The following is a 22,803-nucleotide window of genomic DNA, read 5'->3' on the forward strand; positions in this document are numbered from 1 at the left end:
GTGTGCGTGTTGGTGTGTGAGATTGGAGTGGGAGAGAGAGGCATGTTACAGGGACCTGAGTGATGTGAATGTAGGCTATATTAGAAAGATCACACAATAAATTCTCTGATCCAAACCACTGTGCAAGTTATTAACCCGCTGCTGTTGTGAAGGAGAGAGGGAGTTAACATTGGGCTCTGTACAGTGGCTAGCCTAGGCTACATCAGGTTAATGCACTGTCAACTCTCATGCTACACATTGTGTCTCACAGACAAATCCGCCAGTAGGCTATATTGCTGTAGCCTATGTGAGCCCCAGGTTAAAGTAAAACTTAATAATGTCCAGATTATCCATGAGTTGAACTGCAGTCCATGTAAACCTGTATGGTGGGCTAATGCATGGAGCCCAAGTTGACAGGAACACATACAAGTTATTGCGAGGGAACGCAAAAAGTATTGCGAGGGAACGCAAAAAGTATTGCGAGGGAACGCAAAAGTATTGCGAGGTAACGCAAAAAGTATTGCGAGGGAACGCAAAAGTATTGCGAGGGAACGCAAAAAGTATTGCGAGGGAACGCAAAAGTGCACTCAAAAATATTCACACACCTGACCCTTCACGGGCTCCGTAAGATACTGAGGGAGAACACTGTGAAATGTACATATAACCCCGGTTTCGATGGCCTTTGAACCCACTGTGTTAACTGAGGTTAAGGGCTAAAAACCACCAACCAACGATCCGGTGGTCTCCAACTTTTTCATATCTCTTGATAGAAAATTTGAGACTTGAAACTCATACATGTTGTTCATCTCTTCAAAGCGGCTTTTTGAGTCATGGATGGTCTCAAAAAAACGCTTTGAAGAGATGAACAACATATATGAGTTTTAAGTCTCTATAAATTTTCTATCAAGAGATATGAAAAAGTTGGAGACCACCGGATCGGACGGCAACTCGAACGGCAACTCTCGCTGCAGCCTAGCCAAGTTAACTTCCCACTTCTCAAACTGACTATTATTCAAACTTCATGACTACATTCGTTTTAAAAATGAATGGGCTTATTTAAGATGTGGGATAGGCTATGATAATGCATTCCTCCAGTTACTCTCACTGGTAACTTTGTTAACTTATCCAATGTCTAGTTCACGACTGTAAACAAATCAGTCATCCGCGCTGCAGCCTAGCCAAGTTAACTTCCCACTTCTCAAACTGACTATTATTCAAACTTCATGACTAGTTGTTTTAAAAAATGAATGGGCTTATTTAAGATGTGGGATTACACCGTCTCCCTTTGCCCTGTATACAATCTTAATGCACCACATACATACAATTCCGGTAGCTTATTTGGCTAGCAAAGTCTGGCAACACTGGCTAGGACGCCATCACACATGCTACACAACCTCTTGTGTAGGCCATGGTTCTTGGACTGGACTATTGCAATGCAATATTGGCTACCTACCTGCAAGTGTAGTAAGGCCATTACAGATTAAAAATGCAGCAGTGTGTTCTGAACTTTAATCAGTCAAAGACGACATTAGTTATTAGTTCATCCATTTGTTACTTTTAGTATCCAGAATTAAATTCAAACAGAGAATTTCTCATTAGGAGACACAGCACTCAAATACTACTCCATAGAAGTGTATGAGGTTAGTTTGTAACACAAATATGGTAGTAGTCTGTACATACAGTTAGGCACATACGTATTTGAAGAACCCATGCTAAAGTTGACTACATTTGCATTGACTAAGTTTGATTGGTATTGAGCTCAATGAGCATCAAACCAGCTAATAGGTTAACTGAAAAAAACACCATGCCAATCCCTAGGTTTGGTGAAGGGTATGTGATAATCTGAGGCTATTTTACAAATCTGCCTGCCTCTATGGGAATTTAACATATGGGTGTGAATACTTACGACCCTGGTATTTTAAGGAAGAACATTTATTTATTTACGATACATTATTCATTCACAAATTTTTTTTTTTTACTTAAGGGATTAAGATAAATTTTCTAAACATGATTCCTCTTTTTAGTCAAATTTAACATGGGTTCAAATATTTAAGAGCCTAACTGCATGTTTGGACTAGAAAATCTCTTGCAAGTCCACACTACTAGACACTTTTATTTAAATCGCAGTGAAAAGGGAATAGGGGCATTCAAATCTGTGAATTTGAAAACTTTAATGAGATAAAAAAAAAAAAAATGACAGGAGGCATTACAATTTTGGTTTGATAGGCTAATTTTTCAGCCAGTTGATTTAATCTTTATTTTATATGCTGATAGCAGTTTTATTTGCACCTGACATGGCTGTTTGTTACTTTCCCCAAACTCCAAGTAGGCTTTGAGTAACCTACAAAGTGGTATTGGCTGATAGCCAATGTAGCCAATGTCCAACGCATTTGTTTCAATCAGCGCTTGGAAGTGAGCGTCAAGGTAGAGGAGACACGGAAGATCTGAGGAAGCATATTACTGAGCTGATAGAACATCTCTTCTGAGATACTCTGTGAATGAAGCACAAAGAGAATACATCAGTGGATTTCATACGGAATACATGTAAACAAAATCTACTAATGTCAAATATAGTGTCAGAGGTATTTAGAGGCTTTGTAAAGCTTCTGAAATGATTTCAGTATAGTGCACAGATGTAATACTTCAATCAATGTCACTGCTTAAAAGTTTCAGACAAGGGTTACCAAACTCTATGAATCAGATTGGGCTCTCATTTTGTACATTTAGAAAAAAGATTTTACCTGTGGAACAAGAAACTGGACGGTCCTTGAAATGCCACCATCCCATGAGGCCATCTCCATCATAAAGCCTAACATGTGAAAGAGAGATTCTTGTCATTTTAAAGTAATTCATGATATTATTATTATTAGTGGATAATAATCTGCTTTTCTGTTACCCAAACTCTGCAGAGCCCATTATCCCATCTATACCACAGTTGCCACACTTACATTTAGTATATACAAATATTAAATTTAAAATAATTTCAAAATATTAAACTGGAATTTCAACCTTTCAAACATTAAAAACATTACATTGGTGTTCAGTCTGCATTTTTCTAATTTATGTCTAAACTTTTTTTTTCTTACCATTTGTACACACACACACACACACAGAGAGACAGTACAGTGCATATTTTTTTTTGTTCATAGCTCTCAGAGTCAACATTTTTAAAAAAACTTAAAAATCTAAAGTGGTAGCAAACTGCCTCAGAGTGTCTGAAAGGCCTCAGACCCGGAAGTGTTAATAAATCTGAACAAATTAAGAAGTGCCCCTGAGTAGACTTAACAGAAGAATATTGCCCACTGAGGTTCATGAAACATCATTTTCCCCCCACTGTTATGTCTGGCGTTTAAGTGTTTGTGCTTCAGCAGGGTGATGTGTGTAGATAGTGTCCATGGATTAGATGGGAGGTAAGCACCAATAGCTCTTTTTGCAGTCTGTATAGCCCTCTGGAGATTTTCTAAGCAAACTTGGAACTATGTTCTCATTCAGGAAAAGCACTGCGTCATGGGTGGAGTGATTTGCATGCAACACCTGAAAACTGCAATTGTAGAGCTTCGTCTGAATGAGAATATAGTTCCAAGCAAGTATAAGCTTAGAAAATAGTTGTGTTGCATTTTACATTGAAATTTGTACTTATAGTCACAACATGTAAATAGAATGCTTGATTGTCACTTTTGGAAGCTATATTGTAACTGCACACCAGATTGTTGCTATGGTATGCTGCTAATATGACAACTCTCCCACACTGTCTCCAAGCTAACTGTAACATTAAGTTATATGAGAAGTTGAGTGGAGTGAGTAAAGAGTTGATTAAGTGATAAAAAGTGATTTTTGAACACCATTCGTAAATATAGCCCTCTGTCTTCCTGAGTATCGTGTTAATTTTTACGTTCCCAACTGGACAAAGATTCTTTCTACATGCAACAATTTGCACTGCACGGTTTCTCTAATTTCCCTGGTCAGTCTCACCTTTAACACACTTAAACACCAGTTCGGCCCGCTTCAGACACCAGGGTATCGTCATCTCCTGAAAATGAAATTGAAAAGTAATTTTGTAGGGATGCCTTCTCTCATTTTTTCTCTCAAGTCAGTTTTAACTACATTCAATCCCCGGCATCCACTGTTGTGCCCTTGAGCAAGACACTTCCCATTTCTTTGTCTTACCCCTACCCCTTCATCTTACCCTAAGTGGCAACTGGCAAGACATAAAGGTTGGAAATGAGACACCACTAGACAGACATAAGGAGAGCTGGGATGATTGAAACACTTGAAGTAAACATCATTTTCAGAGAGATCATACCACATAGAAAGCTAATATTTTGTAACTAGCAACCTACATCTCTCTTCTGTCAAATAGACTACCATTGCATTTTCAGCTCTCAATAAAACCATTCAGAAATTATATCAACAAAAGTGAAACATGCCTATGTCGGTTTGTACCTCCTAGTCGGGATGAATGATGGGGGATGAATTAGACATGCAGTTTGCTATATAATCATCCCGCAACTTTGATATTTTACAACATCCAAATGATCGTCGCCAGCAGTGCGTTTATGCCCTATACATTAGATCAGGGGTCTCCAACCTTTTTGGGGATGAGGGCTACCGGAAGAACTCGAAATCATATGGAGGGCTACCCATTTGAAGCGAACAGCCCCTCACAACCTTTTATGCAAGGGTTACCCTCCTAAATAGTGGGTGATTTACAATGTCAGATTATTATGTGCTGTAGGCCCATACACCTTTATATATTTTAAACAACTGTATTTTCATCTGATTCTTCAATATTTTAATATCAATATGCAACATCTTGTTCAGTTTGTTAATTTCAAAGTTTGCATGGGGAACCTAATATTTATTTTTTAACAACAACAAAAAAAATTTTTTGTGCAACTAATCATTTAGGTTAGCTACATTTTTAAGGCATTACTCACCATTAAGAATTTTGAGGCTGTTTAAGTTCTGATTTCAGTGGACAACTGTTTTTTTTTTTTTTTTTTTTACATTTCAATAGCAATCACCAACACCACCTTCCCTAACTTATAAAGACGCTTTTTATAGTTATTGCACGTCTCCATGATCTGACAACATGTTGCGCCCGGTAGGTTAATTGGATCATGCCACACGATTTCCAGCGCTACACGGAGGAGAAAAGGCCCGTGCGCTACAGTAAAGCAAACGTTTTTCAGTCCTTCAACAATCATGCACGAACGAATGGGACAAACACGGAATGGGCACAGAACTTTCGCGAAGACATGCTTCCATTTGCTACACCAGACGAGCGAGCTTGATTTTTCTGCATGTGTGCGAGCAGCATGTATGCGCTCCACTTCCGTTGTTGATTGAATGGGAACGGTATTCTGAGCCAATTAGGCTAAAAGTTAACCAGCTAGGCCTACAACTTAAGGTATCACCACCAATATCAAGTTAATGTTAATGTAGTTAAGGCTACAGATTGTTGTCTACATACATTCTTAAAATGGTTCTTGTCTATAGTTAAATGATTAAAAACGTCATAACGGAGGATGTTTTTAGAGCGTGATCTGCAGACGACTTGTGGGCTATTTTTAGAAGGTGCGCTGCGGGCGCCTCATATGCGTCTCGCGGGCTACCTGGTGCCCGCGGGCACCACGTTGGAGACCCCTGCATTAGATGGTAAAAGCGGTTAAAAAGGTCACAGAATTTTGCTGCTGCTGGACTTCCACTGCTGGTTAAATTTCTGGCATGGTATGCTGACAATTCATTGGGTATCAGACATGGTAATATATCAAATGGTGTGCAGAGTAGAGTCCGACAGTTTCACGTTATGGCTTCATAGAAATGCATTGGGAGCCGTGATTTTCCCCCCGCTTTATAAGATAATAGTGATGTAAATTGAAAAAGGACAACCAAACGAAATGTGTTGGATTAGCGCAACACCGATACACAGAATGATGGCTTTCAATCTTGATTATATATTTTTTGTAATTATATTAAATTAGATTAAAGTCTCTCCTCTCAGCTATCCCCTATTTTAAGCAAAGGGTTAGCCTACTCTGTAGCAAACCGTAATGAAACAGCTCCACCACATCTGTGGATTAAGACACACAGTCAACTTAATGTAAGTAAGATAAACAAGGATATAAGTAAGATAAACAAGGATGTTCTCAGCACTGTCAGCATCGTGTGTATAATATGATTGTCATTTTAGAGGAGACTCGTAGATGACTAACGTTAACATAGTTAGCTAACCGCCGCTAACGTTTTGCAATGTAGACTATGTTTCCGTTTATTTGCAGTACCAGTTCCTTACATGACCTAACCCGGTGTCTTTGTATTATGCAGGCAAGTCTATCTAGCACAGCTAGCTAATAAATCAGTGAGTCCCATTCGCCCCGTCTTAAGTTTGTCACGCAACAAACCTAGATATTAATTTGTATTCATGTGTCTCCATGTCGTACTGGTGTTGTTCAACAGATTCTAAATGAAATACAGTTCCGTGACTCTGTAAAAAAGCCTCATGGGTTGTAACTTTTACAGACGGGCATACGGCCTCCATTGAACTCCGGTCTGAACTCCGGTTAGAGACTGACGGACTTCGCAACAATAACTAAGGGGGGCGGGGCTTAGCCAAAGGTGAATTGTGCTTCCCAGATCTGCCTGTATTTCAGACAATAAATTAATATTTTTGAATGTTGTCTCCTGCCACCTTCTTCCCTCAACACCACCTAATCCAGAGGCGCACCTCCCTCAATGTGGGGTGGCCACCTCGGTCCTTCATAGAGAGAAAAGTCCAATGATGCTACCATGTACAAGACAATCCCCTTTTAAAGGTGTATCGGACGGGGCATTTTTCAGTGAATGTTGCAGTCGTCTGCACTCTGCAGACTGCAAACTAGATGATAGCAGCAGTGGAGGATTGAGGAGAGACTTGAAGGTAGAGAAAAAATGTCTACTGTCAGTGTCATTCTCAACTTCTGTCTGAAGGAATGCCTTTTTAGCAAGTGCCACCAGGCTAAAGGAAAATCTTTCTTTCAACATTAAGGAAAGATGCTGTGTTGAAACTGGCTTGTGGTTGTTGTATTCCTCTCCTTCGGTTAACAATACTGCCTGCCCAGCAACACATCTTTGGAATGGTCTCTTTCTTCCATAATCACGATGAGCTTCCATAGAAATTTCAGAACATCAGGTCCTTTATAGACCCAATAAGATGTTCCATTCAGGCCAGAGGAGGCACAATGCACAACCTCCTGCACCTCTTTCCACTTCGACGGGGCCTTGTCCAATGGTGAATGTATCTCTCCAATTGAAGGAATGTCTGAGGGTAACGCAACATCCACATGTCGAAATGTTGCAGATACTCCTCTAAGTCACTTCTTTCAACCATAAATAAAGACTTTAAAGGGATATTGTGTAGGATTGAGAACATTTCATTGAGAAATTCTCCCATCCAGCGGTTATGGATTATATTGCAGCATGTAGAAACTACGGAAGCCATCGCACAACAAAAACATAATGCCTAATTCACACCAAAGATCTGCGACGAGACGAAACTGTTGCGGAGGTGTGAATTAAATGCAAATTTCTTTTACTGTCTATGATTAAACGTTGCACATCGTTACCAGCATTTGCACACCGTTGAAAAGCAATCATTAGGTAGTGGTTGCAAGGTTTTAGAACAGCTCATCACGTCGCGAATCTACCAAGACAATGGCCCTACTTCCAGTCTCCTTGTCAAAACAGACATTTTTCGTTTGACTAGGAGACTTTTGACTTTTCGCTTGTGTGTGATGCCAATAAAACTCACTTTTGGACATGTAATACATTATTTCACTTTGCATGTTACCCGAGCTAGCTAGCACAGTAGCAAGCTAGCACACTAGGCCTACATAGAAAGTTAATGGCAAGGGCTAGGTTTGCTAGCTAGGTATAGGACTGTGGTTAAACGTGTATTGTTGCAAACTAACCTGAAATAACATAAAACAGAAACTTCTCTGTCATTGCTTGTGTGTGATACAAATAAAACACACTTTCGGACACAACAAACCATTTCATTTTAGCCTGTTAACCGACCTGGCTAGCTAATGTTTGCACCGTAATGGGAAGTGATGTTCGCTGGCAAGCGGTTTTGTACACATAAACTTACAAGCTGTTTGCAGCTCCTCGAGTCACGGTAAAATGTCATGTTTGGTGCATACCTAATTTAGATACACCATTATGATGTGGGTGCTTGCGTTTCTTTACGAATCTGCAGTCAAGTGACACAGAGCTATATCGAACCGAGTAGAGTCTGACTAGTTTGGGAGTGGAAAAGGGGCTTTGCACTAAACTAAAGGGCATTGCTGAGACAGTGACAGATCACGATCAAAGTTATTTAGAGTGCTGTTATCCGATATCTTATTATTATTACAGTGCATGAAAATGCACTGTACTGTTATTACAGTGCATGAAAATGCACTGTACTGTTCTTCCTAGGCTTCAACTTCTTATTATTATAGTGCATGAAAATGCACTACACTGTTATTCCAAGTCGTCTTCTTATTATTACAGTGCATGAAAATGCACTGTACTGTTCTTCCTAGACTTCTTTTTTTTCCCCAAGTAGGTTTTTTTTATTGGAGACTTGTTTCACAGATTACAATCAACAAGGTCACATTGGTGTTCTCCAGTTTTTACATTATAACACAAGAACAAGTGTATCAGTTATAGTAACAATACATTGAATACATAATGTAATTCAGCACACTTAAACCCCTGAGCACATCCCACCCACCCAAATCCCACCCACCCAGGTGAGGAAGGAAAATAAAACAAAAGAAATAAAAAACTAAAACAAACAAACAAAACAAAAACAAAGAGGGGAGTCGTCTGCTTATATATCAATAGAAAAAGGGTCAGGGAGAGGGGAGGAACATTAAGTAAATTAAGTTTACTTTGCCTGCTGCCAGAAGCGGCAACGCACCTGCAGTTAAATTGTCTGAGCAGTCACAGCCACACAAGTTAAAATTACGATATACACGGTAGAGGACTGTATCGTACGATAGACATTTTTCTGTCGTACAACGATATATACCGTAGTATCGCACAGCACTACCCCGAACCGTGACATGCCATCCGCACGGTTCGGAGCATTTTTCAAAAAACGTGCCACCCCTACTGATTTGACATGGAACTACACTCTCATCTGGCGTATTAATCAAGGCAAGTTGCAAACGTACCATGAGCGCAGTGATATCACGCACTACTTCCTGCTCGTTGCCTATGGGGACTATTTTCAGATATCACTGCACCCATAGTACGTTTGCAACTTCCCTTGATTATTACACCAGATTACGCCAAAAATAAATTGACATTGTTTTATTTTTGTTTTTTATTCCATTGTTATTGTTATTGTAATTGATTGAATGGCTTTATTGTTGAACTACTATTCTCCTATTTAGTCATTGTTTTATTTTCATTGGATTGCTTATATTGACACTATTTATTGTTAAGTAGCTATTCTCTTTAGTCAACGCTATAGTATGATCAACTGCTAAATTTAATTACTTTGTTGTTTTGTTTACGTTGCTTTGGACAAAAGCGTCTGCTAAGCACCACCACCATAACCATAACCATAATGGGTCCGAACGAGTGCGGTGTGAAAAGCGTTACAATTTTTTAACTTGTTTGACAGGCAACAGACGGTTCCTATCAGACGGAAGTTAGCGTTGCTATGGTACTGATAATTTATCTATTATAATATCATATTAACATGCTTTTAAACGATAAAGTGTATAACGGAAGTCATCGAAAAGGAACGTGCATGATCCATAGTGGTGCACAAGCCCATATTGTGAAAAATAAACAATTAGTTAAAAAATAAAATAACACTATTGTACATTTTACTCCCAAACTTGAAATGCCGACACTTTCAATGGTCTAGTATGACATCAAATGGGGGAGCATTGCGTATTACAGAGCTGATTTCAAGTGCAAGTGTGAAGTCGGTGTTAGGATGGAAATCTGAGATTTAAAGCAGAATTTAGATTTTCCCGAACATAACAGAAGCTGTTTATTAGATTTCAAAACAGCTTGTGTGTGTGTGTGTGTGTGTGTGTGTGTGTGTGTGTGTGTGTGTGTGTGTGTGTTTGTGTGTGCGCGCATCAGGGTGGGAATTTCGTCATTTTAGGGGCAAGGCCATTTGGCCTTCACCTTCTTTTTCTTTTTAGGGGCACCAAGGCCACATGATAGGGCACAAAGGCCACTGAATAAATTTCGATGGTTTTACATTTCAGGGTTATCTCGACACAAATACATAGACCCGCTAGCCGCTGTAGGCTTTGAGAAACACTAACGCAGCCTCAAACTTCTTTAAGTTGAGGCCCAATCATGGCAGACTTTGGGGTCATAGGGCCCACACATACCTCACCCCACCCCCCATCAAATCATCATTATGATTATCATATCACAATTATGCTATATTGTTAGACATGCACTTTCACTTCAAAGCAGTCAATGTTTGTGCCAAAATTGTTTACAAAAAGTCCCCTGCACATCAGGGGTCTGCTTCTTTTGCATGTTTGCATGAGAGATACTTCTGAAAACAAACAGCAAATATGGGTGCTATTGTTTTGGGATGTTTCCCTCATGCAAGCATCATAAGCCGTTTTCATACAGGTTTCTGCACATTCTGCGATAATTACCTGCCGCATTTCTGACGATACCGGACATTCAGACATGACGCATAGGGTATGCTATTTGCTGAAAGTAGAAGTCTGTGAACATTGCGAAAATACACCGCTGTCTGAAAACGGCTACACTCACTGGTAGGCAAATGGAGAAATAAAATGATATGGTTTATAATGAAATTTCATTTGAATGCCTGAATGTAAGAAAACACAATAGGCCTAGTACCAACTTTTGTCTATGGTAAACGGCCGTGCAGATAGGCATATTCTGGAGATCTTTAAATGAAAGACTAAGGCTACAATCTTCTGACCATGTTATATTCAAATTTGACTACCGGTAAACAATACTCAATGCTAAACAATGTTTGCCCTGTTTGTATGGAAGTTGCCACGTTGCTCTATTAAATGTTGTTAAATAATTAAATAGCCTTCCGACAGGTTGAAGCAAAGCTTTCCCAGTCAGCACAAATAGAGACAAATACGTCTCCAAGACGCCTGGAAAAGATCTGAACAGCTTAATTACATCGCGTTCCATTTCGAACGTCTTATTTTGATCTTACAAACAGCGGCGGCATCTCACTGAGAATGCGTGTCGTAGTTCTAGATCTTTATCATATTTAATACCTTTATCCACGATATTCCGCAGTCAACAATGGGGGTCGCCATGACACCGAAACGGTTTTCTATTTCCGGCGAAGCTGCATTGTATCTGTTTTAACGTGACTGTTTACGGTGCTTAACATATCATAACGCATATAAAAGTAAACTTTTCTATTTTATATCGGTTATATATGATGTCGTGTATACATGCTGAGGGCAGAATTGTCAACATTTCGAAAGAAATCTAAGTTGAGGCATAATCTAGTTAGCTATGGAGAACGCACATGTTAACCGAATGAACGGAAGTTGAAAACAGTATCGTAACCATCGCAACGATACATATTTCCGGGTTAAGGAATAAGGTGGATAAGATCTTTGTAAGACGTTAGGGAGATGGATGTCCTATTATGACGTATTGATGAGCATCTGGGATACGGCTGCTAAACGCTGTTTGAAGATCTTAGCAAGACGTATCAGATACGTCTGCCAGATGAGCAAACGCTCTCTAGAAAAGGGGTCTTCAACCTTTTTCAGCTCAAGGACCCCTTGGCTGTGAGAGGGACTAAGCACGGACCCCCACACCTCAAATCCTGTCTATCATTTGGACAGTCAGTCATGAGTGCCTAGCCTACTATACATGCACGCACGTGCACATTCTAAACAGAAGTTATTATTAACAAGGGGGTAACTAGGCCTAGCCTACTGCTTTATACAACTCGTTTCTGATATTTCTTAACATAGTGTTGCATAAATTCGCCCTATAATAGAATGAATGTCACAAGGGTTTACTAAGGTGGATATGTTCAGCTAAATACAGGCAAAGCTTCATTAGCTCAAACTGATAGACAGAAAGCCTGTTACTCTTGTGTAAATACTACTGTCTTACAGAAGGAAACAAAAACACATGAGATTATCGTTATCATTTTATTGTGATGGTAGCCTATGAAATCGCGGAGAACGTCGGATGAATCAATTCGCGCATGACACCTTGACGCGCAAAGACAAAAAAAAAAAAAAAGCAAAACATCACACAGAACAAATAATCAGAACAAATAATCAAATCAGTCCCGACATTGAGCAAACGAATCAAACAGTCGGAACGTAATTTATATCACGGAATGAAAAGAACGAGTTTGCTTATGGTCCGATGCTGCTGAAAACGAAGGTATTTTTAAACTAAAACGCACGGGAGAAAAAGTGTTCTTTAAGCGCGATGATCCAACTCAATTTAGTAGGCTAGGCATATTTGAGTTGGATCAAGTATGTACGAGTCTTTTCTTGTGTTTCTGCGTTTACTGGCTATTCATGGAAGCCGTGTTGGCATCCTCTATCCGAACCTACATGGCTCTTCCCCGGGGAGTTAAACAACCGATCCATCATTCTTATTTGATTGCTAATGTGTTTTGGCATAGGTTGTCAAAAAGTTACACAGGGAGGATCACATGAATGTGTTATTTCAAGCGAATTTCTTTTTATATAAAACCAATTTTATTTTTTGGAGGAGAAAAAAAAATGCTTCAGACAAAATATTTTCGCGGATCCCCTGCAGTACCTCCGCGGACCCCCGGTTGAAGACCCCTGCTCTAGAATACATCTTACAGCCGTCCAGCAGACCTTTCGAACACATCTGCAAGACGCCTTGCAGACGTTCTTGTGCTTACTGGGTTGACACTAACGTTATCGAGTAGTTTCAATTTCTGTCACACAAACGCGCACACGCATGCATTCAATGAAAGCTCATCATACCACCACTTAATTGTATGGCTCTATGTTTAATCACATCGAATTAGCTAGCATTTCCTCCTGATTGCAGAAATGTTTGCTTTCTTTTTCTGTCGGTCCACGATTGCGTGATCAATTCTGCAGAAAATTATCAGGTGAAGCACCGGACCTAATTTCACTCTAATAGCAAAGAGCGTTCCGTATCAGTTCAATACGGAACAAGACTTTTATGTGTCAAATACGGGACGATTCCCGTACACTGATACAAACAATATGTTGGCCCTATGTGACGTGTGAAAGGAAGGATATAGAGCAGTGCTGTCAAAAATATTGCGTTATTAACGCGTTAACTCAAAACATTTTAACAGCGTTATTTTTGTTATCGCAAGATTAACGCAGTTTTTCCATAAACTGCTGTGGCCACGTTAGAAAAACTACAGGACCTGGCTGTAAACCAGAGGCAAAACAGTAAGCGCGCCCCACAATGCCATTGAACATAGACAGATGTCTATGATTGTTTAGATGTCCAGCGGAAGACATTAAAATGGACGCTGCTAACAAACTAATGAATGGAAAGTTTAGTTTGAAAACATTGCCAGGGTCAGTTGATAAGAGCAAAGTTATCTGCATGTAGGCTACTGTCAATGTGAAGTGTGTGTTTGTGTGCGACATCCCTCTGGCTCTTCTCTCCCCTTCCTGCTACTGTAACGTTAGGCTAACGTTATCTGTCTTGTGCCTGCGTGCCTACGCGTGTGTGTGTGTGTGGGCGCGCGTACATGCACATTTGGTGTGTGTGTGTGTGTGTGTGTGTGTGTGTGTGTGTGTGTGTGTGTGTGTGTGTGTGTGTGTGAGTGAGTGTGTGTGCATTCGTGCACATTCAGTATGTGTGTGTGAGAGAAGAACTATGTTTGAATTAGGCTTGAATTAGGCTACAACAATGAAGAGCTTTTTTATGTTATTGCAGTATCTGAACTTCTAGGAGGAGAGAAGTTTGGGTAACACTTTACTTGACAGGTTCATTCAGAACACATTCATAACAGCTGTCATGAACTGCACATGAAGCATTCATGACTGATTCATGAAACGTGACTCAACATTCATACCAACACTTTCATGAATGTGGAAGACAAAACGACGAAAACTTGTCAAAATAAAAGTCCAATCGCGATTAATTTTTTTTAATCGATTGACAGCACTAATATAGAGTTGGGGTGAAAACTCCAAAGGAAGATGGCTCTATACTAAGGAAATGGCTCTAAGCTTTGCACAATGGCAAAATACTAGACCACACGATTATGAATTTCCTTTTGTTAATGTACCAGGCTATATGCCTATGAAACTTTATAACCTGTTCATAACCTTGCTTTTCCATGGACAATCAAAAAAACTAGTGACCTCATGTGACCATACAAAGCAAAGTCTCACCTCTGACATATCATGGACCAGTAGAAGGGGAATTGTGATGGTGGTGATGTCATGGGTACAGCAGACCTTGAGAATATTCCGCAGTCCCATAATGGCGGGATCACGGGCTGTGATGTTCCCAGAGCGCACGTTGTCATCCACACACAAGTGGAACACACCATGCACCTCAGACAGGTTGGAATGTCGAGTGATGTAGAATTCACCTGTGGGAAAAGGTCAAGTCAGCTCTCATTTATTTCTACAGCACAGTTAAAGCAACAGAGGCTGACCCAATGTGCTTTAGAGTTCAGACTAATACACAGATTTCCCGTTTACAAAACTAGATGCGTGCACAATCGAGGGGCAGAAGACGCCGGATGGCCAGTCATAACGTTATAAAGTTAACCTAATAACCAGCTGCTGTAAGCTACAATCGGCATTATTTGTATGCCACTGTTGTCTAAATGATGATAACATCTCATTTCTGAGTTTATTTCAGAGTTTGTTGTTCGTTTTCATTATTTATATAATTAAGCAATAAGCCCCGAGAGGCCGTGGGTTATACTGTATAATCGAACAGCTAAGGGGCGTTGTTAGGCATGACGCGAAGCGGAGTGCCTAAAACCCCCTTAGCTGTTCGATTATACAGTATAACCCACGGACTCGAGTGGCTTATTGCTTTTCTAAAATGGTTACTACGTCGATCTAGCAAGATTTCATTAAACGAAGGCACAGCAACGACAATGTAATGATGTATTGATAGATAATCTTTCTTCCGCCAAGAAATATATTCCCCCCATATGAATGGTTGCCATGCAACAAGAAGACGCAGCCACTCTAAGTTTTGTGCTAGTTTTGTGGTAGCGCATTACTATAGAACGAAATGCGGTCAAGGTGTGAGTTTATCGTGATATTTACAACGGCATCGAACGCGATTCAGCCAATCACAATCAAGGACCGGAACTATCCGTTTTAGAACATCGTCTTTTTGGCGGTTTTGGTGGTTTCTGGGAAATAAATGCATTACTTTACATTCCTGAACATTCTCTAACCATCGTCATTTCGAATAGTGCTGTTTTCGGCACTAAAATTCATTTTAATCTTTTCACGGAGAGCAGCTGCTTAATGCTGTTCACGGTGCCTTCTGCCCCTTGCGTGCGCGTGCATGTTTTCGAGAAATCTATGTATAATTTTGCAATACAAGCAAATATGAATAAAATTAATAAGGAGTAGATGTTAATGACACAACTGAAAGAAAACCACAACATAAAATAAAAGTGGATAGGGAAGTAAAGGAATATATTAATACCTTCAATGAAATATACTACTACATACAACTCTAATATGGAAGACACACTAAGCAACACACTAACACTCAAATAAATGTTCACAGGAAATGGAGATAATTAATTAAAGGTTGGGTACGGAATTCGCAAAACGGCAGGCAGATTTTGAATATATACAGCTGAAGTCCCTCCCTCCATGGACGCACATTCATGCACGAGCGAGAATTCAGATGCGCGAGAGTGAGCAGGCTAAATGAAATGCCAGTCTGGCGTCCACAGCACTATGAGCTAGTCTCCATACAATCAATCGCTCATCAACTTCTCCAATTACATTCTCTATTCACCTCCAAAGGATTGTAGGTAATAGTTCCACAAATCAGACAAGGTTGATTTTATAGCCTACATTATGGTAAAAGCACCAATTAGGCTACCAGCCCTTTCGTTCGGAAATTCTAAAACAATGATGCATTTTAATAACCTGACTTTCGCCAGATCCTGTAGTTCGCTGTCTGCTTCACACAAGGATCTGGGACTTCTCGATAGGAGATGTATTTCTGAAGGCAGGTCCTTGTAAAACATCCTCGCATGTGATTTGATAAACCACTTGCCTGTTATCTTGAATGACGTGCTAGGCTTCTTCAAGCTCTTGCCAAACCCGGTCGGAAGAAGAGTAAAAACATCCTTGCCACCAATAAATGTCTTCAAAACTATTCTCTGTTAATCTTTTAAAGAATGAATACTCGATAGATTCGACAAAACGGTTGAAATAGCAGAATCAATGTCAGCACAAGACTCCTCGCTGCGTGCCGCCATTGTTATTTGAATCAAACACTCGCTTCGGTGCTCCTGATTGGTTGCTCATTTTTTGATCACTGGCACAGGGGTTTGGATTGCCCTCGCGTCCAGACCCTTGTGTGGAGCTCAGCGAAACGCCTTTGGTGGAGCATGGCGGAACTACAAGGGTCTGGCGAGAGTCAAGCTAGCATTTTAATACACCAAAATAACATTTGATATAACTTACATTTTTCAGTAGCCATAGGTGTGTATATTTGAACAGAATCTGGTTTGGTTCTTACCAGGGCGTTTATGTCCTGAAATATCCGAGTTTAGTGCTGGCCCGTTGGTTCGCCTATTCCACTGTAGCTCCAAGCGGTTAAGTTTCGGTTTCATGTTTACAACACTCTTCGAGTCACGGTAAAATGTAATTTTTGCTACATAGCTTATTTATTGCGTGGGTGATTGAGTTTCCGTAGGTATCCGCTGCCTTAGTTTGTATAGAAATGAAGTGACACATACAATAAGAGGGGAACATATGGGACGTGCAGCAGGCATAGGCAGCAGCCCTAGTTGGTTTCGTTTCAGCACTGACTCGCGGTCACCAGCTTTCGTGCTATGTGTGCACGAAAGGGTCGCGCGCGCGCGCGGGGGGGGGGGGGGGGAGGAGGAAGAGGAGTAAGACCGTTAGATTGACGAGCGAGCTGTGCAATGATGGTATAGGGTAAAGAATACTATTGGCTGGAGTTTTTCGAGCCCTGCCCGTTCCGCAGATGATGACGTGTTTAATTTCCATTTCAGTGCTTCCAACTCAGTGGCTTTAAGTGGGTTAGGAATAGGATTTCAAGTGATTTTGCAAAAATGGCCAAAAAAGCTAATTCCATACCCTACCTTTAAAGGTATTTTTCAGTACATTGCTTAGGTGTGAGACAGACGTTGGAGGGCCAAATATACATTTATGTCTTCTTTTATATACACAGTACAGTTGTGCTCATAAGTTTATGAACCCATACTAAAGTTAAAAAGAGGAATAAAATCTTTTGGAAATTGATCTTAAATTGTCAAAGACGGCCAGCAAAATCATCGGCGCCCCACTCCCCTCCCTAGGAGAGATCTACGAGCAGCGATGTGCCCGTAGGGCCACCAGCATCATTAAGGACCCATACCACCCCTCTCACCATCTTTTCACCCTCCTGCCATCTGGGAAAAGATACAGGGGCCTCCCCTCCAGAACAAGCAGAATGCTCAACAGCTTCTTCCCACAAGCACTGAAGATAGCGAACAGCTTATGCCCTCTTCCATTGCCACCCTAAGAACTATGGACTGTCCTTGCACACTGCACTTTATGGCATAGAACTGTACCTGCACTTTAGCCAGCAACAGCAGCCTCCTCTCTGTGATGTTGTAGTGTGTCTGATGTTGTAGTGTCTTAAATGTTCTTTTAAGATATTTTTTAATTCATTTTTAACCCTATTTTATGTGTATAGACTCTGAGGTTCTTTTATGTGTGTACTGACCAAATGCTAAGGGGGACGGTATCTCATTTTCTGTGTGTACAGGTGTGCATGAGAGAATGACAATAAATTTAATCTTGAATCTTGAATCTTGATCTTAATGCCTTAAATAAAAAAATAATCTTTGTGAATGAATAATGGACCGTAAATAAATATATGTTCTCCCTTAAAGGTGCACTATGAGATCCTGAATGATGTTACTTCTGTTGATATTCCACGTAAACAAACAAAACACTACTTTCCAATGCATACTTCCCAACCCGTATGCGCATGCTCACTAACCCCCAACCCCTCCCCTAAACATATTGTTGGTGTTTGGCTGAAATATGGTTTGTTATGTTTTGGTACACAGCTTGTGCCCTAGTGATTGTTTGACGTTTTACAGCCCCTGTGTTGTCTCCAGAGACCTGGATGTTTTCACAATGTATTCAGGGAGCAGGCAGCAAGCTGATCAAAGGGAGATGGCTATGATTTGAGACAATATTGCTCTAAAAACCATCCAAGATCTCATAGTGCACCTTTAAAATACAGGGGGGCAAGTATAAGCACTCCTATGATAAATTCCCATAGAGGCAGGCAGATTTTTATTTTCAAAGGCCAGTTATTTCATGGATCCAGGCCAGGATACTATGCATCCTGATAAAGTTCCCTTGGCCTTGAAAATTAAAATAGATTATTTTTAAAATGTCTTTTTCTTTTTTTAGTCAACTTTAGCATGGGTTAATAAACGTATGAGCACAGCTCTAGATAGATAGATAGATGTCATGGGAGCTCAACACTAATATTAAGATCAGCAAAGCCCACCAGCGACTTTCTGCGGCAGCTCAAAAAGTTTAGAGTCAGCCGAGTTGCCATGACCCACTTCTATAGGTCAACTATTGAAAGCGTGCTCACTTTTTCCATGCTTCAGTCACACAACCGCTCAGGACAAAACTAGGCTGGAAAGAGTAGTACGCAGGTTTACCAAGCCTAAGATAGATATTGATCCTCTCGGAAATTCATCTTGCACCATATGATGGACAGACAACAAACAACAACAGGACCACTAAACCCTCCCATAACCCCACACAAAAACAATACAACACAACACCAAGTACCTTGACATTATATAAAAAAGTAAAGTGCAATATCATCAGTGGAATTTTAATATAATACCAGATTGCAGAGAGAATCAAATCATTTTCCCTTCCTAATTTATTCAACAATGTAATACTGGATTCGGTCATGGTCAGAGAATTTAACTGTGAACTCAATGAAATGATTATATCTTTTGTGAACTGGCATGCTAATTATGCTCTCAAAAAATCCAAAGTTGCAAAACAGGCATGTGTCAAAGAATATAGAGGCTGCTGCTTAACAAACACGGCACAACAAAACAGATAACCAGACCGACAGACATACCTGGTAAGATATTTGCAGGATTTCTGTCAACATTCTTGTTCTTATCCTCAGCTCCACTTGTTCTTGGCAGTTCTGTTGTGCACACAGAGATGTGTCAAACACACTATCCAATATTAAAGACCTGACCTAAAAAATATGTTGTTCGATGATGATATTGAGAATAGTTGCACAATAGTTCACTAGTTGTTAGTAACCCCAATTGTTGGCATCAAATTCAAAATTATGTTTTAATATATTATACTGTATATTTTCATAAAATAACATATTTCTCATTCAACATTTGAACATGTTGTGTTTTTCTCTGCATGCAGACGGCAAAGACAGAGCTGTATTTTCTAGCTGGTCACCATTATTTTCATTTTTTATTTCCGAGAGTCAACCCAAGCTATGTTTATAAGCCAATAGGTACAGTATGCTTCCAATTGGTGGTGTTAATTAAACATGAATGAGGCCACATTTATGAATGTGAAATAATTATTTTGTAAACAACCAACTGAAAACGTTACACACTGTACCTGGGTCATTCTCTAATTCAGGGTACATTCCATGTCAGCAAAAAAGCAAAATAGCGCTGTCCTTTCTCAGTGGAACATTAAATGTCTCAATATAGTATATTAATTCAGTGTTACATATCTGTTATCTGCAGAGCTTAAACATTAACTGTTTTTGAGTTTTTTAAATAAAAAACAGGTTTTTACTTGAGAGTTGGTCAACTATGTTACGGACAAACAGGGTGTTACAAAAAACATTAAATTCAGTCTTGCACTTGAAATGAAATGCAATTTAGAAGGCTCTTGAGTCTATTTCTGCTACACATACAATAGTTATTTTAAATTATTTTTAGAACCAACCTTTTTTTAAAGATGAATATGCAATGCATGTATAACCGTCCTTATGGACGAGGATATTTTTCATTATAAATCTCCATTTAAGCTATCTTTCATCATTCAAAAATATGTTATAGTAAAGTCCAACCTATTCAAATAAGTAGAATGCTTAAAAATGTAAGAAACATCAATATTGGCTGTTTTAACTTTAAAAATCAAAGTGTAACCTAGGTGACAATGAAAATCACACGGTTGACATTATAACTTAGTTGACTGGACATACAGTATTCTTAACCATGGACAACATTTTATTCATGAGACAGAATTTAATTACCAAAGTTCCTTTTGGTGAAAACCTCTTATTTTAAATGCTAAATTATTAAACAATATACATAATTCCACAGAGAATACATTGAAATGCACACTAACAAAACTTTAATTTCACAAAGACTTGTGACATAAAATCATCCTTTTTGTATTCAAAAATCTGAAATGAGTTAAGTAAAATAATATATCTATATAAAATGTGTGTATATTTAAAGGTCCAGTCGATATAAATGACATAGAAACAATTAATTATCACAATATTCCATAGATCACTGATGTAACTTAGTTGACAGATAGTTGAGCTCCGGTGTAACTTAGTTGAAAAATAGAGCTGACCGTAACTTAGTTGACCGTAACTTAGTTGACAATTTCCATATTTCTTCCCCATAACAGAAATGGTGGACCTAGCCTAGCTAACCACATGTCATTTTTTAGAGCAGGTTAATGGAAGAATTCAACACAAAATGGAATTATAATGAATAAAACTTTTTAAGTCATGATAATGTACATAACATAGTTGATGGTTAATAATACGGGCGTTGACAATATGCTTTTCTACATCAAATATTCAAAAAACTGAGAGGAGACACGCCATGGTGTGTTTGAAATGACCACCGCAGAGGAAAATGACATCACATGGTGCTGGTCACATGGTCTTGGGACAAACCATTTTTGAGTTACCGGGGGAGGTTTTGTTTGTAACATAGTTGACCAACATTTTGTGGACATAAATAAATTATATTATTTTAAGTATTTAAATACATAATTTACATTTTAAACTATTATTTTCCTTTAATATTAAGACTTTTGAAAAAGATTGCACAAATAATGTATTTATTTCAATGGTTTTAATGGATGTTTTTGGACCCTCAACGTTCTCACATTGAAATCGGACATGGACAAAACTGTACATTTAGGGCTATAATGACACATTTTAAGCAAAATGAAGAATATATCTCACATATTGTCTATGTGATGTTATTTCATGAAGCAAGTATACAAACAAAATGTTATTTGTTTGAAGAAATTTGATTGTATAAGTATATTTAACATCAGTGGACATGCAGTGTACCCTAAATTATAGAATCACCCACCTACGTATGTGAAAAACAGTGCTTTTAGGTGGGAAAACCCGCCAAATTGATAGCATGTCAATGTCAGACACACACCTGTAAACAAATCAAAAAGGGAGACGCAACACACGTAGGTGGTAACGAACGCAGGGATGTCAAACAAAACTTCTTCAGTGTGCTAGAAAAACTGCAATGTGAAACCATTAGCTAACCGGATCAGAAATGTGTTCAATGTAACTAAAAATTAATGTTGGTTCGGACCTTGGTTAGAACTTTTAGGTATGAAAATGGAGATGGATCTAGGAGATGGAGACAAATTATCAAGAGTGATTTATTTTTGTGGAGAGAATGTGCAGGACTGAGCCGCAGTCATATTAAATAATAGTCCGTATACACACAAAAAGTTATCTACAAAAAAAAAATGGAACTGCAAAAAGTCCCTCCAGTGCAACGTCCCTTAATGCAGCTCCAGATTGTAGATTTAGTCTTGTCATGTGTAATAAGCGCTTGACACATTAACAAATGGCATTAGAAAGATAAGAAATGTGTAACCTAGCTTTCATAAAGTCTGCAAGTTTTTTTTTATTGAAAAATGCTTTGCCTCGTTTCCCCCCACTGTTCTAGCCATTGGCTGTATATTGTGTGTTCCATTTGAACATGGTGACGGCTTGTGACAAATAGAACACAGCGTTAGTTAAGGCAGATCACAGAGTCTCTCTAGCTTCCCTGGATGGCCCAGCTGACTGTCAATCTAACAGCTCAGCTGATCGGCAGCTGAGTGCCAGCCAACCAGGCCTTGCTTTCATTGGCGGAGATCATTCAGACCGCTGATTTAAACTGCCTTTGCCAATCTGCTGCCAGTGGCTTTTTTTGCAATTCTGACAACCACCTCCTCCCATTAACCCCCTTACACTTCTGACTTATCAATGTCTTGTCATTGATGTTTGTTCTGTTCTGAACCCCATGGGGTTTATTGTTGCTCTCCCTACCTTGGGCTTTCCATATTTGAACATGAAAGGGCAGGGGCCCCCCAGAACAGAGCATACCAGCAAAACGCATTTCATGCAATTGTAAATAATTTTCTTGACTGAAACAGCAATTTGTGAAATGATGTAACTTTTAAGTCATCAGAACTCACAGTGGAGGTCCTTTGATTTGTGTGAAACTGCTTCTGGACAACTTAGGGGGGCGTGTTGTTGTGTAATTTTGTGTAACTTCTTGTTTATGGAGAGCCCTTTGTACAAATG

General features: G+C 39.4%; 1 protein-coding gene across 1 annotated transcript in view; it reads right to left on the bottom strand.

Moving 5' to 3' along the window:
* Positions 1–1,474: 1,474 nt before the first annotated feature.
* Positions 1,475–22,803, bottom strand: part of ferry3 (FERRY endosomal RAB5 effector complex subunit 3) — a 41,991-nt gene continuing 20,662 nt past the window's right edge. The window contains exons 10-14 of the mRNA XM_062547152.1: positions 19,330–19,401; positions 14,376–14,578; positions 3,952–4,009; positions 2,721–2,788; positions 1,475–2,471 (exon numbers count right to left, since the gene is read on the bottom strand). Coding sequence (XP_062403136.1) covers positions 2,379–2,471; positions 2,721–2,788; positions 3,952–4,009; positions 14,376–14,578; positions 19,330–19,401 — 494 coding nt within the window. The 3' untranslated portion in view covers positions 1,475–2,378. The remainder of the gene's footprint in view (positions 2,472–2,720; positions 2,789–3,951; positions 4,010–14,375; positions 14,579–19,329; positions 19,402–22,803) is intronic.

Source organism: Sardina pilchardus, chromosome 10, assembly GCF_963854185.1.
Source record: "Sardina pilchardus chromosome 10, fSarPil1.1, whole genome shotgun sequence".
Taxonomy (NCBI): Eukaryota; Metazoa; Chordata; class Actinopteri; order Clupeiformes; family Clupeidae; genus Sardina; species Sardina pilchardus.